Here is a 16,277-nt window from a genome sequence, read left to right as displayed (position 1 = left end):
TTTTTTTGGTAAGGGATCAGTCGAATCCTCCTGTAAATCCTCTGACATTATGCTATGTATCTCTATTCACTACAAAGGATAGGAACCCTTTAACCAACAGTAATGAGACACTAAACGCAGCACCAAACCTTGAGGTAAAGAAGCTCAAGTAGAAAACTACACAAAAACAACATCCTCAACGATGCGCTTCGTATGTTGAGTTTGTGTCAACACTGTAAAACACGTTCAGTAGCGTTTCTCGCTCTCTTAGTCTTCTCTTTATTTCTCTGTGCAAAAACAACAACAAACTAGACTCTTTCAGAGGACGTGTGGCGCACGGCACGCACCAAGCTGCCCTTCCGTAGCCTCTCCCCGAGCAGCCCTCGCCCCGGCGAATGTGTGCCCAGATGAGATAACTCTGGCAGGCAGAGGGAAGCAAGAGGGAGGGCCTCCTCCTCTGGAAGAGAAGAAAATGAAAAAACCTGGATGCAGGCCAAGTCTTTCTTGTCTTTCTTTCTCACCGCTTCGAACTCACTCTCCCACTCCCTCCCTCCCTGTCTCGCCCCCTCCCTCCCTACCTCTCCACCCTCCCTCCCCCTTCCTCCCTACCTCTCCCCCTCCCCCTCTCCCTCCCCCTTACCCCCATATCTCCCCCTCTCCCCACCATCCCTCTTTCCCCCACCCTCCCTCCCACTTACCCCACCCTCCCTCTCTCACTCCCCCTTACCCCCTCCCTCCCTCTCCCATGTAGCAGACCTAATGAATTGAGTGACTAAAGAAAATGAGGAGAGCTAAACAAGCAGGAAGACAAACAGACAGAAAGAGAAGAACAAGTGTGACTGAACACAGAACAGAAACACACGAACAGAAACACACACAGAAACATATACACACACACACACACACACACACACAGAAACACACACAGAAACACACACGTTGGCGAGAATTATCATCGCAGAAAGACGCACGGTTACTTTCTTCATCAAAACCTTGGCAGACGATCAGAGGAGAGGAGGCTATTGTCAGAACCCGCATTCAATCACACATACGCCTCGCCACACACACACACACACACACACACATACGCCTCTCCACACACACACACACACACCCTCTCTCTCCTCTCCCTCAGTTGAGTCCCATCGTCTTCTTGTGTCAGTGTCACGTTTTCCTTCAAACATACACACTTCCCTACACACACACACACTCACACATTTCCCCCCACATACAACCCCCCCTACAGCCACCCACCCACATGGTTTTCTTATGACAGTGTCACATCGCATCTTCTTCCAAAGTCACAAGAATTAAGAGACGTGCTCCTCTCCTCCTCGGCAGGAACGTTTTGATTGGCAAACTTAATCTGAGGGCCCCAGGGGACACAGCCACTGTAAACGATTTATCGGAAAAATGCATCCCAGAATGCACCTGTGGGGGGCCCATGGCCCAGGGGCGATTATTGAATAACCTCTACGAGCTATGACTCCTTCTGCTTGCCCTCGCCAACCGACCGACCCACAAATTAACTTCCCTCAACGCTAACAGTACGGATGCAGGGGTTGATGTAGCCAACACTCTGTGTGTGTGTGTGTGTGTGTGTGTGTGTGTGTGTGTGTGTGTGTGTGTGTGTGTGTGTGTGTGTGTGTGTGTGTGTGTGTGTGTGTGTGTGTGTGTGTGTGTGAGAGACAGTATGGATGTATCAGGACAGTGTGTATGAGAGAGAGAGACAGTATGGATGTATCAGGACAGTGTGTATGAGAGAGAGAGACAGTATGGATGTATCAGGACAGTGTGTATGAGAGAGAGAGACAGTATGGATGTATCAGGACAGTGTGTATGAGAGAGAGACAGTATGGATGTATCAGGACAGTGTGTATGAGAGAGAGAGACAGTATGGATGTATCAGGACAGTGTGTATGAGAGAGAGAGACAGTATGGATGTATCAGGACAGTGTGTATGAGAGAGAGAGACAGTATGGATGTATCAGGACAGGGGTTGATGTGGTTGATGTGCTCCTCTCCTAAAGTGATAGGTATGCAGGGTTTTGTTCCAGCACTACACAAACCCTTAACAAATGATAGGCTACCCTACCACCTGGCGACGGAGGTTTGAGTCCCGTCTAGACCTCTTCTGTCTCTGCCCTTACATTCAGTCTCCCTCAGTGTTTTCCAGCTGTACTGTCTAAAATGCAATATAAAACAGGAAAGGGGATGGGAGTCCTGATCTCCTATAATACAACTAAACAATATGGATGTTAGGGCAGGGGTGGCCAACCAACCCTCCTTCTGGGGAGGTAGGTTTACAGGGAGGGCAGGGTTTTGTTTCAGCCCCACACTGTTACATTCTATTAATCAGCTGCTCCTCAGGACCTTGATTGGCTGAGAGGTGTGTTTGTGTAGGGTTGGAGCAATAGCCTGCCTACAGATATGGACTAGATATGGACTAGATATGGCCATCCTTGTGTTAAGAGTGTGTGCATGAGAGAGAGAAAGACAGAGAGAGAGAAAGAGAGACAGAGAGAGAGAGAAAGAGAGAGAGACAGAGAGAGACAGAAAGAGAGAGACAGAAAGACAGACAGAAAGAGAGACAGAGAGACAGAAAGAGAGAGACAGAGAGAGACAGACAGAGGCAGAGAGACAGAGAGACAGAGAGACAGAAAGAGACAGAAAGAGACAGAGACAGAGACGGAGAGAGACAGAGCGAGAGAGACAGACAGAGAGAGAGAGAGAGACAGCGAGAGAGACAGAGACAGAGAGAGACAGAGAGAGAGCGAGAGAGAGACAGACAGATAGAGAGACATGGTAGTGTCCACTCCACCCACCCAGTCTGAATCTCAGTGCGGCCAGTGCTCCTCCATGGAAGGCCAGCATCAGTGTATCAGCTCCCTCCAGCCCCGTCTCCCCAGCCCACTGCAGCCCCTCCAGCCCCCCAGGACAGCACAGATGCTGGGCAAGCCTCAGAGTGATGGTGGCTGGGGATGGGTCCTCTCCCACTAGGGTCAACCCTAGAGGAGCAAAATCACTACAAATTATTAATCAAATTAACATTTATTTACATTGTTATTTCATACACAACATGTCTAAACAACAAAACATGACAGAAAACAAAGTCCTATTAGAAAATAGCGAGTATTTTCTGATGTATAATAAAGGTATATTGTAAGATAATGAAGCTGCAGCATGGTATAATGGGTCTGCCTGACTATTACAGAATGACCATTCAGGTGTGGGTCATACACACCCCACTCTGAGGAAACTGCCTGCTGAGATGGACCACACTACGTGGTCTACTAAGACATGTTAAAACAAAGCTTCTATTCAAACTTCTATTCAAGTGAATGTTGTGGTCGAGCAGTCCGTTCATTCGCCTGCAGCACAGATATATACCGCTGTCGGCATTGGTTGGAATCCGGCCCAATGACTTTGTGACACACTCTCTACCCATCTTTCCTCATTGTCTCTCCTCTGTTCAATAAAACATACAAAATGCTCAAAAATATATTTTAAAAAGGGTGAAAAGTGAGTGCTGGCCTTTCAGAAATAAAAGTTGTTTATACCTAGGGGAGCCAAGCCAAGATCCAGAGCCATCAGTTCCCCCTGCCCCCCCCCCACCACCACCACCCCCCCTGCAGGGTGCCAGGCCACCAGGACGGGCGGGATGGGGCAGGGGGCGAGCAGCGTCATCCCTCTCCTCTCATCGTAGAGGACCAGAGAGGAGTCGCTGAGGCCCAGTAGCAGGGTGGTTGAGGAGGGGTGGCGGCAGCAGGAGACGGGGCGCGAGGAGAGGGGGATACGGGTCGCCGAGAGACGCTGGAGGCAGCCGTGGGCGCACTCGTACACACAGGCGTCTGCCCAGGACGTCCCGGTGGTGGTGGTGTGGGATCCTTGGGGTCCTTCAGGCAGCTCCACGGACAGAAGCTGGTACGGCTGCAGGAGACTGAAGCAGAGATCCAACAGGTCACCCTCAGTACACATGGAGCTGAGCACCTGGAGGGGAGAGAGAGACGGGTTAGACAGAGGTGGAGAAAGAGAGAGAGAGAGAGAGAGAGAGAGAGAGAGAGACAGACAGACAGACAGACAGACAGACAGACAGACAGACAGACAGACAGACAGACAGACAGACAGACAGACAGACAGACAGACAGACAGACAGACAGACAGACAGACAGACAGACAGACGAGAGAGAGAGAGAGAGAGACACTCAGACAGAGAGAGAGAGAGAGACAGACAGACAGAGAGAGAGAGACAGACAGACAGAGAGAGAGAGAGAGTGAGAACAGTAACAGCGTAGCTTCACTACACCCTCTAGAGATGGAGTGTCAATCAAGCAAGCCAATGATAAGTGCTCCATTCAACTCAAGGTCACAAATGTTTTCCTGGCACATTTCCTACCAGTCTACTTCACATATGCACTAAACAACAAACAATACCACTGCCTAGGTGCGTAAATTGCCCTAAGGGGACAAATAAAGCTGTATTGAATTGAACCCTACAAACGCCAGAAAGTCGGTAACCTACTGACACAGAACACTGCAACACAAACAACAGGGCTGTGGATGTCCTGAAGCTAGTGACAGTCTGACTGTAATTCATTTAGCTAGTCTCCCTCCCTGCCTGACTTTGTCCCTTCCTCCCTATTGGTCTCTTTCCGCTCCTCCCTATCGGTCAGTCTCCCTCCCTCCCTATTGGTCAGTCTCCCTCCCTCCATATCGGTCAGTCTCCCTCCCTCCATATCGGTCAGTCTCCCTCCCTCCCTATCGGTCAGTCTCCCTCCCTCCCTATTGGTCAGTCTCCCTCCCTCCATATCGGTCAGTCTCCCTCCCTCCCTATCGGTCAGTCTCCCTCCCTCCATATCGGTCAGTCTCCCTCCCTCCCTATTAGTCAGTCTCCCTCCCTCCATATCGGTCAGTCTCCCTCCCTCCATATCGGTCAGTCTCCCTCCCTCCCTATCGGTCAGTCTCCCTCCCTCCCTATCGGTCAGTCTCCCTCCCTCCATATCGGTCAGTCTCCCTCCCTCCCTATCGGTCAGTCTCCCTCCCTCCCTATCGGTCAGTCTCCCTCCCTCCATATCGGTCAGTCTCCCTCCCTCCCTATCGGTCAGTCTCCCTCCCTCCCTCCCTATCGGTCAGTCTCCCTCCCTCCCTATCGGTCAGTCTCCCTCCCTCCATATCGGTCAGTCTCCCTCCCTCCATATCGGTCAGTCTCCCTCCCTCCCTCCATATCGGTCAGTCTCCCTCCCTCCCTCCATATCGGTCAGTCTCCCTCCCTCCATATCGGTCAGTCTCCCTCCCTCCATATCGGTCGGTCTCCCTCCCTCCATATCGGTCGGTCTCCCTCCCTCCCTATCGGTCAGTCTCCCTCCCTCCCTATCGGTCAGTCTCCCTCCCTCCCTATCGGTCAGTCTCCCTCCCTCCATATCGGTCAGTCTCCCTCCCTCCATATCGGTCAGTCTCCCTCCCTCCCTCCATATCGGTCAGTCTCCCTCCCTCCCTCCATATCGGTCAGTCTCCCTCCCTCCATATCGGTCAGTCTCCCTCCCTCCATATCGGTCGGTCTCCCTCCCTCCATATCGCTCAGTCTCCCTCCCTCCATATCGGTCAGTCTCCCTCCCTTCCTTCCTGTCTCCCTCCATCCCTATCAGTCAGACTCCCTTCCTTGCCTGCCTCCCTCCCTCCCTGCCTGCCTGCCTGTCTCCCTCCCTCCTTCCCTCGCTGCCTGTCTATCTCCATCCCTCCCTATTGGTTAGTCTCCCTCCCTGCCTCTCTCTCTCCCTGTCTGTCTCCCTCTGTCTCTCCCTGCTTGTCTCCCTCCCTCCCTCCCTCCCTCCCTCCCTGCCTGTCTCCCTCCCTCCCTCCCTCCCTGTCTATCGCCATCCCTCCCTATTGGTCAGTCTCCCTCCCTGCCTCTCTCCCTCCCTATCTATCTGTCTCCCTCTGTCCCTCCCTCCCTGCTTGTCTGTCTCCCTCCCTCCCTCCCTGCCTGCCTGTCTATCTCCATCCCTCCCTATTGGTCAGTCTCCCTCCCTCCCTCCCTCCCTCCCTCCCTCCCTCCCTCCCTCCCTCCCTCCCTCCGTCCGTCCGTCCGTCCGTCCGTCCGTCCGTCCGTCCGTCCGTCTGTCTGTATGTCTCCCTTAGTCCCTCCCTCCCTGCTTATCAGTCTCCCTCCCTATATGCCTCCCTGCCTGCCTGGTGCAAAACAAAGCAAAGCCGGTAGTTTGGCAGGCTCTGCCAAGAAGGGACTTAGGCAGGTTTTACCCACCATGGGCTGAGTCACAAATGGTTCCCTATTCCCCTATTATAGCGCACTACTTTAGACTAGAGCCCTATTCCCCTATTATAGTGCACTACTTTAGACCAGATCCCTTTGGGATCCCCTATGGTCCCTGGTCACAAGCAGGGCACTAAATAGGGAATAGGGTGCCATTTGGGAATACAACAGGAAGGAAACAGATGACTGTTTTAGGCTCCTTTTTTTCTTCCCATAATCCCCTCGAGCCAGCTCCTGCTTGCACCCCGTGGGGGGGGGGGGGGGGGGGGGGATGGGTGCTGACAGCACAGAAAGGGTGATGAGTGAAAGAGTGTGTGTGTGTGTGTGAGCTTAAGAGTGTGTGTGAGAGGCAGAGGTTAAGGGGAGGGTGGTGGGTTGGCATTTTGCCAGCCTCACACTGAGCCACACCTGCCCCAGCCACAGACCAGTTCTCTGGGTACTGCCCCGACTGCAGGGCTGGGCCTCACACTGAGCCACACCTGCCCCAGCCACAGACCCCGTTCTCTGGGTACTGCCCCGACTGCAGGGCTGGGCCTCACACTTCACAGACACACATGCTTCACTGACACATGCTTCACAGACACCACACACACACACACACACACACACACACACACACACACACACACACACACACACACACACACACACACACACACACACACGCTTCAGCTCCTCTATCACACACCTAGACTACACTTATCACCACACCTCTTAGTTATTACCCTGACTATAACACACCTAGACTACACTTATCACCACACCTCTTAGTTATTACCCTGACTATAACACACCTAGACTACACTTATCACCACACCTCTTAGTTATTACCCTGACTATAACACACCTAGACTACACTTATCACCACACCTCTTAGTTATTTCCCTGACTATCAACCCTCTTCAAATCCCCCTGATCCCACCACAATAGGACTAGCTGGTAGCTACACTTCCCCTCCCACTCCTCAATAGGACTAGCTGGTAGCTACACTTCCCCTCCCACTCCTCAATAGGACTAGCTGGTAGCTACACCTCCCCTCCCCCTCCTCAATAGGACTAACTGGTAGCTACACTTCCCCTCCCAGTCCTCAATAGGACTAGCTGGTAGCTACACTTCCCCTCCCACTCCTCAATAGGACTAGCTGGTAGCTACACTTCCCCTCCCACTCCTCAATAGGACTAGCTGGTAGCTACACCTCCCCTCCCACTCCTCAACAGGACTAGCTGGTAGCTACACTTCCCCTCCCACTCCTCAATAGGACTAGCTGGTAGCTACACTTCCCCTCCCACTCCTCAATAGGACTAGCTGGTAGCTACACTTCCCCTCCCACTCCTCAATAGGATTAGCTGGTAGCTACACTTCCCCTCCCACTCCTCAACAGGACTAGCTGGTAGCTACACCTCCCCTCCCACTCCTCAATAGGACTAGCTGGTAGCTACACCTCCCCTCCCACTCCTCAATAGGACTAACTGGTAGCTACACTTCCCCTCCCACTCCTCAATAGGACTAGCTGGTAGCTACACTTCCCCTCCCACTCCTCAATAGGACTAGCTGGTAGCTACACTTCCCCTCCCACTCCTCAACAGGACTAGCTGGTAGCTACACTTCCCCTCCCACTCCTCAACAGGACTAGCTGGTAGCTACACTTCCCCTCCCACCCCTCAACAGGACTAGCTGGTAGCTACACCTCCCCTCCCACTCCTCAATAGGACTAGCTGGTAACTAAACCTCCCCTCCCACTCCTCAACAGGACTAGCTGGTAGCTACACTTCCCCTCCCACTCCTCAATAGGACTAGCTGGTAGCTACACTTCCCCTCCCACTCCTCAACAGGACTAGCTGGTAGCTACACTTCCCTTCCCACCCCTCAACAGGACTAGCTGGTAGCTACACTTCCCCTCCCACTCCTCAATAGGACTAGCTGGTAGCTACACTTCCCCTCCACACACACTGCTGGCCCGATAAACCCCATTTCACCGCCTCGCCCCTGCCCCTTCCCAGACAGCCACACACTGCTGGCCCGATAAACCCCATTCCACCACCTCACCCCTGCCCCTTCCCAGACAGCCACACACTGCTGGCCTGATAAACCCCATTCCACCACCTCACCCCTGCCCCTTCCCAGACAGCCACACACTGCTGGCCCGATAAACCCCATTCCACCACCTCACCCCTGCCCCTTCCCAGACAGCCACACACTGTGCCAATATGGAGTGCTGGCATCACCAGGTACAGGGACATAGGACGTGAACCAACCCTCTAGCCGTGACCTTACACCCTTACACAGAGGGATAGGAGTAGGGGTAGGGATAGTGATAGGGGTAGGAATAGGGATAGGAGTAGGGGAAGGAGTAGGGATAAGGAATAGGTGTAGGGATAGGAATAGGGGTATGGATAGGAGTAGGGGTAGGGAGTAGGGATAGGAATAGGAGTAGGAATAGGTGTAGGGATAGGAATAGGGGTAGGGATAGGAGTAGGGGTAGGAGTAGAGATAGGAGTAGGTGTAGATGTATGAGTAGGCGTAGAGTTAGGAGTAAGATAGGAGTAGGGGTAGGAGCAGGAAAAGGAGTAGGGATAACGATAGGATTAGGAATAGGTGTAGGGAAAGGAGTAGGAGTAGGGTTAGGGAGTAGAGGTAGGAGTAGGGATAGGGGTATGAGTAGGAGTAGAAGTAGGAGTAGATGTATGAGTAGGGGTAGGAGTAGGGATATGGGTAGGTGTAGTGTTAGGAGTATGGATAGGGATAGGAGTAGGGGTTGGGATAGGATTAGGGGAAGGTGTAGGGGTAGGGGTAGGGATAGGATTAGGGATAGGGACAGGTGTTGGGATTGGAGTAGGGATAGGAGTAGGGAGTAGAGATAGGAGTAGGGGTAGGAGTAAAGATAGGAGTAGGGAGTAGAGGTAGGAGTAGCGGTAGGGATAGGAGTAGAGGTAGGAGTAGGGATAGGAGTAGAGGTAGAGGTAGGAGTAGAGGTAGGAGTAGGGGTAGGAGTAGGGGTAGGAGTTTTCCCTCTCCCTCATTTGTTGGTAGGGACACTGTCTCCTCCATAGTAAGAAGGTTAGGGACTACTCCTGTCTATTGGTTTCAGTGACTGGTCCAAACTATTCTTCTCCGTTGTTCTCCTCTCCTTCCCCGGCACATGGAAGATAACAGGGGCGGGGCCAACTGAGAGCCTGACCCCTTGTTCACAGCACCGGGCCTCACACAGACAATTACACAGCTCACAGAGCACAGAAAGACAGGGGTAGAGACAGAGTGAAGGAGGGATGGGGGGAGGGAGGGGTGTGAGTGAAGGGAGTGAGGAGGGCAGGGAGAAGGGAGGATGGGGGTGAGTGAAGGGAGGGAGAGAGAGAGGGTGGAGGGGCGTTTTGGTGATGAGAATTAATAAGCTTGGGGGGGTAGAAGCTAGGTACGGTTAGACAAAGTCAATATGTACACAAACATGGGCACACACACACACACACACACACACACACACACACACACACACACACACACACACACACACACACACACACACACACACACACACACACACGTTGTAAGACTATATAGCAGTGTTTAGACCACAACCGTTGGTGTAACACAAATCTAAGAGGTCTTCTGAAAATCTGAAATCATAACACAAATTGTTACATTACAGCAAATACTAGGCCTTTAATCTAAGTAATTAATGAAAAGTTTTGATCTATATTTCTTTATTTAGGAAACCATGCTGCTGTCCTTTGATTGAGTTTCATTATTTGTTTGGTGTCTAAATAAAGAAAAACAATATTTTTCCACTTTCAGCAATCTGTTGTTATCTAGAGAGACCATGGAGGTAAGAATGGATGTTATCTAGAGACACCATGGAGGGAGGAATGGATGTTATCTAGAGACACCATGGAGGGAGGAATGGATGTTATCTAGAGAGACCATGGAGGGAGGAGGGATGTTATCTAGACACCATGGAGGGAGGATTGGATGTTATCTAGAGACACCATGGAGGGAGGAGTGGATGTTATCTAGAGAGACCATGGAGGGAGGAATGGATGTTATCTAGACACCATGGAGGGAGGAATGGATGTTATCTAGAGAGACCATGGAGGGAGGAATGGATGTTATCTAGAGACACCATGAAGGGAGGAATGGATGTTATCTAGACACCATGGAGGGAGGAATGGATGTTATCTAGAGACACGATGGAAGGAGGAATGGATGTTATCTAGACACGATGGAGGGAGGAATGGATGTTATCTAGAGACACCATGGAGGGAGGAATGGATGTTATCTAGAGACACCATGGAGGGAGGAATGGATGTTATCTAGAGACACCATGGAGGGAGAAATGGATGTTATCTAGAGAGACCATGGAGGGAGGAATGGATGTTATCTAGAGAGACCATGGAGGGAGGAATGGATGTTATCTAGAGACACCATGGAGGTAAGAATGGATGTTATCTAGAGACCATGGAGGGAGGAATGGATGTTATCTAGAGAGACCATGGAGGGAGGAATGGATGTTATCTAGAGAGACCATGGAGGGAGGAATGGATGTTATCTAGAGAGACCATGGAGGTAAGAATGGATGTTATCTAGAGAGACCATGGAGGGAGGAATGGATGTTATCTAGAGACACCATGGAGGGAGGAATGGATGTTATCTAGAGACACCATGGAGGGAGGAATGGATGTTATCTAGAGAGACCATGGAGGGAGGAATGGATGTTATCTAGAGAGACCATGGAGGGAGGAATGGATGTTATCTACAGACACAGTGGAGGGAGGAATGGATGTTATCTAGAGAGACCATGGAGGGAGGAATGGATGTTATCTAGAGAGACCATGGAGGGAGGAATGGATGTTATCTAGAGAGACCATGGAGGGAGGATTGGATGTTATCTAGACACCATGGAGGGAGGAATGGATGTTATCTAGAGACACCATGGAGGGAGGAATGGATGTTATCTAGAGAGACCATGGAGGGAGGAATGGATGTTATCTAGACACCATGGAGGGAGGAATGGATGTTATCTAGAGAGACCATGGAGGGAGGAATGGATGTTATCTAGAGAGACCATGGAGGGAGGAATGGATGTTATCTAGACACCATGGAGGGAGGAATGGATGTTATCTAGAGACACCATGGAGGGAGGAATGGATGTTATCTAGAGAGACCATGGAGGGAGGAATGGATGTTATCTAGAGAGACCATGGAGGGAGGAATGGATGTTATCTAGACACCATGGAGGGAGGAATGGATGTTATCTAGAGACACCATGGAGGGAGGAATGGATGTTATCTAGAGAGACCATGGAGGGAGGAATGGATGTTATCAAGAGACACCATGGAGGGAGGAATGGATGTTATCTAGAGACACCATGGAGGTAAGAATGGATGTTATCTAGAGAGACGATGGAGGGAGGAATGGATGTTATCTAGAGAGACCATGGAGGGAGGAATGGATGTTATCTAGAGAGACCATGGAGGGAGGAATGGATGTTATCTAGACACCATGGAGGTAAGAATGGATGTTATCTAGAGAGACGATGGAGGGAGGAATGGATGTTATCTAGAGAGACCATGGAGGGAGGAATGGATGTTATCTAGACAACATAGAGGTAAGAATGGATGTTATCTAGAGAGACGATGGAGGGAGGAATGGATGTTATCTAGAGACACCATGGAGGGAGGAATGGATGTTATCTAGAGAGACCATGGAGGGAGGAATGGATGTTATCTAGAGACACCATGGAGGGAGGAATGGATGTTATCTAGAGACCATGGAGGGAGGATTGGATGTTATCTAGAGACACCATGGAGGGAGGAATGGATGTTATCTAGAGACACCACGGAGGGAGGAATAGATGTTATCTAGAGACCATGGAGGGAGGAATGGATGTTATCTAGAGAGACCATGGAGGGAGGAATGGATGTTATCTAGAGAGACCATGGAGGGAGGAATGGATGTTATCTAGAGAGACCATGGAGGGAGGAATGGATGTTATCTAGACACCATGGAGGGAGGAATGGATGTTATCTAGAGAGACCATGGAGGGAGGAATGGATGTTATCTAGAGACACCATGGAGGGAGGAATGGATGTTATCTAGAGAGACCATGGAGGGAGGAATGGATGTTATCTAGACACCATGGAGGGAGAAATGGATGTTATCTAGAGACACCATGGAGGGAGGAATGGATGTTATCTAGAGACACCATGGAGGGAGGAAGGGATGTTATCTAGAGAGACCTTGGAGGGAGGAATGGATGTTATCTAGAGAGACCATGGAGGGAGGAATGGATGTTATCTAGACACCATGGAGGGAGGAATGGATGTTATATAGAGAGATCATGGAGGGAGGAATGGATGTTATCTAGAGACACCATGGAGGGAGGAATGGATGTTATCTAGAGAGACCATGGAGGGAGGAATGGATGTTATCTAGAGAGACCATGGAGGGAGGAATGGATGTTATCTAGAGAGACCATGGAGGGAGGAATGGATGTTATCTAGACACCATGGAGGGAGGAATGGATGTTATCTAGAGACACCATGGAGGGAGGAATGGATGTTATCTAGAGAGACCATGGAGGGAGGAATGGATGTTATCAAGAGACACCATGGAGGGAGGAATGGATGTTATCTAGAGACACCATGGAGGGAGGAATGGATGTTATCTAGAGACACCATGGAGGGAGGAATGGATGTTATCTAGACACCATGGAGGGAGGAATGGATGTTATCTAGAGACACCATGGAGGTAAGAATGGATGTTATCTAGAGACCATGGAGGGTGGAATGGATGTTATCTAGAGAGACCATGGAGGGAGGAATGGATGTTATCTAGAGACCATGGAGGCAGGAATGGATGTTATCTAGAGACACCATGGAGGGAGGCATGGATGTTATCTAGAGACACCATGGAGGGAGGAATGGATGTTATCTAGAGACACCATGGAGGGAGGAATGGATGTTATCTAGAGACCATGGAGGGAGGAATGGATGTTATCTAGAGAGACCATGGAGGGAGGAATGGATGTTATCTAGACACCATGGAAGGAGGAATGGATGTTATCAAGAGACACCATGGAGGGAGGAATGGATGTTATCTAGACACCATGGAGGGAGGAATGGATGTTATCTAGACACCATGGAGGTAAGAATGGATGTTATCTAGAGACCATGGAGGGAGGAATGGATGTTATCTAGACACCATGGAGGGAGGAATGGATGTTATCTAGAGACACCATGGAGGGAGGAATGTATGTTATCTAGAGACCATGGAGGGAGAAATGTATGTTATCTAGAGAGACCATGGAGGGAGGAATGGATGTTATCTAGAGAGACCATGGAGGGAGGAATGGATGTTATCTAGAGAGACCATGGAGGGAGGAATGGATGTTATCTAGAGACCATGGAGGGAGGAATGGATGTTATCTAGAGAGACCATGGAGGGAGGAATTGATGTTATCTAGAGACACCATGGAGGGAGGAATGGATGTTATCTAGACACCATGGAGGGAGGAATGGATGTTATCTAGACACCATGGAGGGAGGAATGGATGTTATCTAGAGAGACCATGGAGGGAGAAATGGATGTTATCTAGACACCATGGAGGTAAGAATGGATGTTATCTAGAGAGACGATGGAGGGAGGAATGGATGTTATCTAGAGAGACCATGGAGGAAGGAATGGATGTTATCTAGAGAGACCATGGAGGGAGGAATGGATGTTATCTAGACACCATGGAGGTAAGAATGGATGTTATCTAGAGAGACGATGGAGGGAGGAATGGATGTTATCTAGAGAGACCATGGAGGGAGAAATGGATGTTATCTAGACAACATAGAGGTAAGAATGGATGTTATCTAGAGAGACGATGGAGGGAGGAATGGATGTTATCTAGAGACACCATGGAGGGAGGAATGGATGTTATCTAGAGAGACCATGGAGGGAGGAATGGATGTTATCTAGAGAGACCATGGAGGGAGGAATGGATGTTATCTAGAGACACCATGGAGGGAGGAATGGATGTTATCTAGAGACCATGGAGGGAGGAATGGATGTTATCTAGAGACACCATGGAGGGAGGAATGGATGTTATCAAGAGACACCACGGAGGGAGGAATAGATGTTATCTAGAGACCATGGAGGGAGGAATGGATGTTATCTAGAGAGACCATGGAGGGAGGAATGGATGTTATCTAGAGAGACCATGGAGGGAGGAATGGATGTTATCTAGAGAGACCATGGAGGGAGGAATGGATGTTATCTAGACACCATGGAGGGAGGAATGGATGTTATCTAGAGAGATCATGGAGGGAGGAATGGATGTTATCTAGAGACACCATGGAGGGAGGAATGGATGTTATCTAGAGAGACCATGGAGGGAGGAATGGATGTTATCTAGACACCATGGAGGGAGGAATGGATGTTATCTAGAGACACCATGGAGGGAGGAATGGATGTTATCTAGAGACACCATGGAGGGAGGAAGGGATGTTATCTAGAGAGACCTTGGAGGGAGGAATGGATGTTATCTAGAGAGACCATGGAGGGAGGAATGGATGTTATCTAGAGAGACCATGGAGGGAGGAATGGATGTTATCTAGAGAGACCATGGAGGGAGGAATGGATGTTATCTAGAGAGACCATGGAGGGAGGAATGGATGTTCTCTAGAGACACCATGGAGGGAGGAATGGATGTTATCTAGACACCATGGAGGGAGGAATGGATGTTATCTAGAGAGACCACGGAGGGAGGAATGGATGTTATCTAGAGAGACCATGGAGGGAGGAATGGATGTTATCTAGAGAGACCATGGAGGGAGGAATGGATGTTATCAAGAGACACCATGGAGGGAGGAATGGATGTTATCTAGAGACCATGGAGGGAGGAATGGATGTTATCTAGAGAGACCATGGAGGGAGGAATGGATGTTATCTAGAGACCATGGAGGGAGGAATGGATGTTATCTAGAGAGACCATGGAGGGAGGAATTGATGTTATCTAGAGACACCATGGAGGGAGGAATGGATGTTATCTAGACACCATGGAGGGAGGAATGGATGTTATCTAGACACCATGGAGGGAGGAATGGATGTTATCTAGAGAGACCATGGAGGGAGAAATGGATGTTATCTAGACACCATGGAGGTAAGAATGGATGTTATCTAGAGAGACGATGGAGGGAGGAATGGATGTTATCTAGAGAGACCATGGAGGGAGGAATGGATGTTATCTAGACAACATAGAGGTAAGAATGGATGTTATCTAGAGAGACGATGGAGGGAGGAATGGATGTTATCTAGAGACACCATGGAGGGAGGAATGGATGTTATCTAGAGAGACCATGGAGGGAGGAATGGATGTTATCTAGAGAGACCATGGAGGGAGGAATGGATGTTATCTAGAGACACCATGGAGGGAGGAATGGATGTTATCTAGAGACCATGGAGGGAGGAATGGATGTTATCTAGAGACACCATGGAGGGAGGAATGGATGTTATCTAGAGACACCGGAGGGGGGCAGGCATGGAGGGAGGAATGAGATGTTATCTAGAGAGACCATGGAGGGAGGAATGGATGTTATCTAGAGAGACCATGGAGGGAGGAATGGATGTTATCTAGAGAGACCATGGAGGGAGGAATGGATGTTATCTAGAGAGACCATGGAGGGAGGAATGGATGTTATCTAGAGAGACCATGGAGGGAGGAATGGATGTTATCTAGAGACACCATGGAGGGAGGAATGGATGTTATCTAGAGACCATGGAGGGAGGAATGGATGTTATCTAGAGACACCATGGAGGGAGGAATGGATGTTATCAAGAGACACCACGGAGGGAGGAATAGATGTTATCTAGAGACCATGGAGGGAGGAATGGATGTTATCTAGAGAGACCATGGAGGGAGGAATGGATGTTATCTAGAGAGACCATGGAGGGAGGAATGGATGTTATCTAGAGAGACCATGGAGGGAGGAATGGATGTTATCTAGACACCATGGAGGGAGGAATGGATGTTATCTAGAGAGACCATGGA

General features: G+C 49.9%; 1 protein-coding gene across 1 annotated transcript in view; it reads right to left on the bottom strand.

Moving 5' to 3' along the window:
- Positions 1–287: 287 nt before the first annotated feature.
- LOC106593770 (WD repeat-containing and planar cell polarity effector protein fritz homolog) overlaps positions 288–16,277 on the bottom strand; it is a 54,643-nt gene continuing 38,653 nt past the window's right edge. The window contains exons 9-11 of the mRNA XM_082972885.1: positions 3,540–3,969; positions 2,805–2,987; positions 288–436 (exon numbers count right to left, since the gene is read on the bottom strand). Coding sequence (XP_082829011.1) covers positions 288–436; positions 2,805–2,987; positions 3,540–3,969 — 762 coding nt within the window. The remainder of the gene's footprint in view (positions 437–2,804; positions 2,988–3,539; positions 3,970–16,277) is intronic.

This window comes from Salmo salar, chromosome 01, assembly GCF_965601325.2.
Source record: "Salmo salar chromosome 01, fSalSal1, whole genome shotgun sequence".
Lineage (NCBI taxonomy): Eukaryota > Metazoa > Chordata > Actinopteri > Salmoniformes > Salmonidae > Salmo > Salmo salar.
The sequence above is the reverse complement of the archived record's forward strand: the minus strand, read 5'-3'. Positions and strand labels throughout refer to the sequence as shown.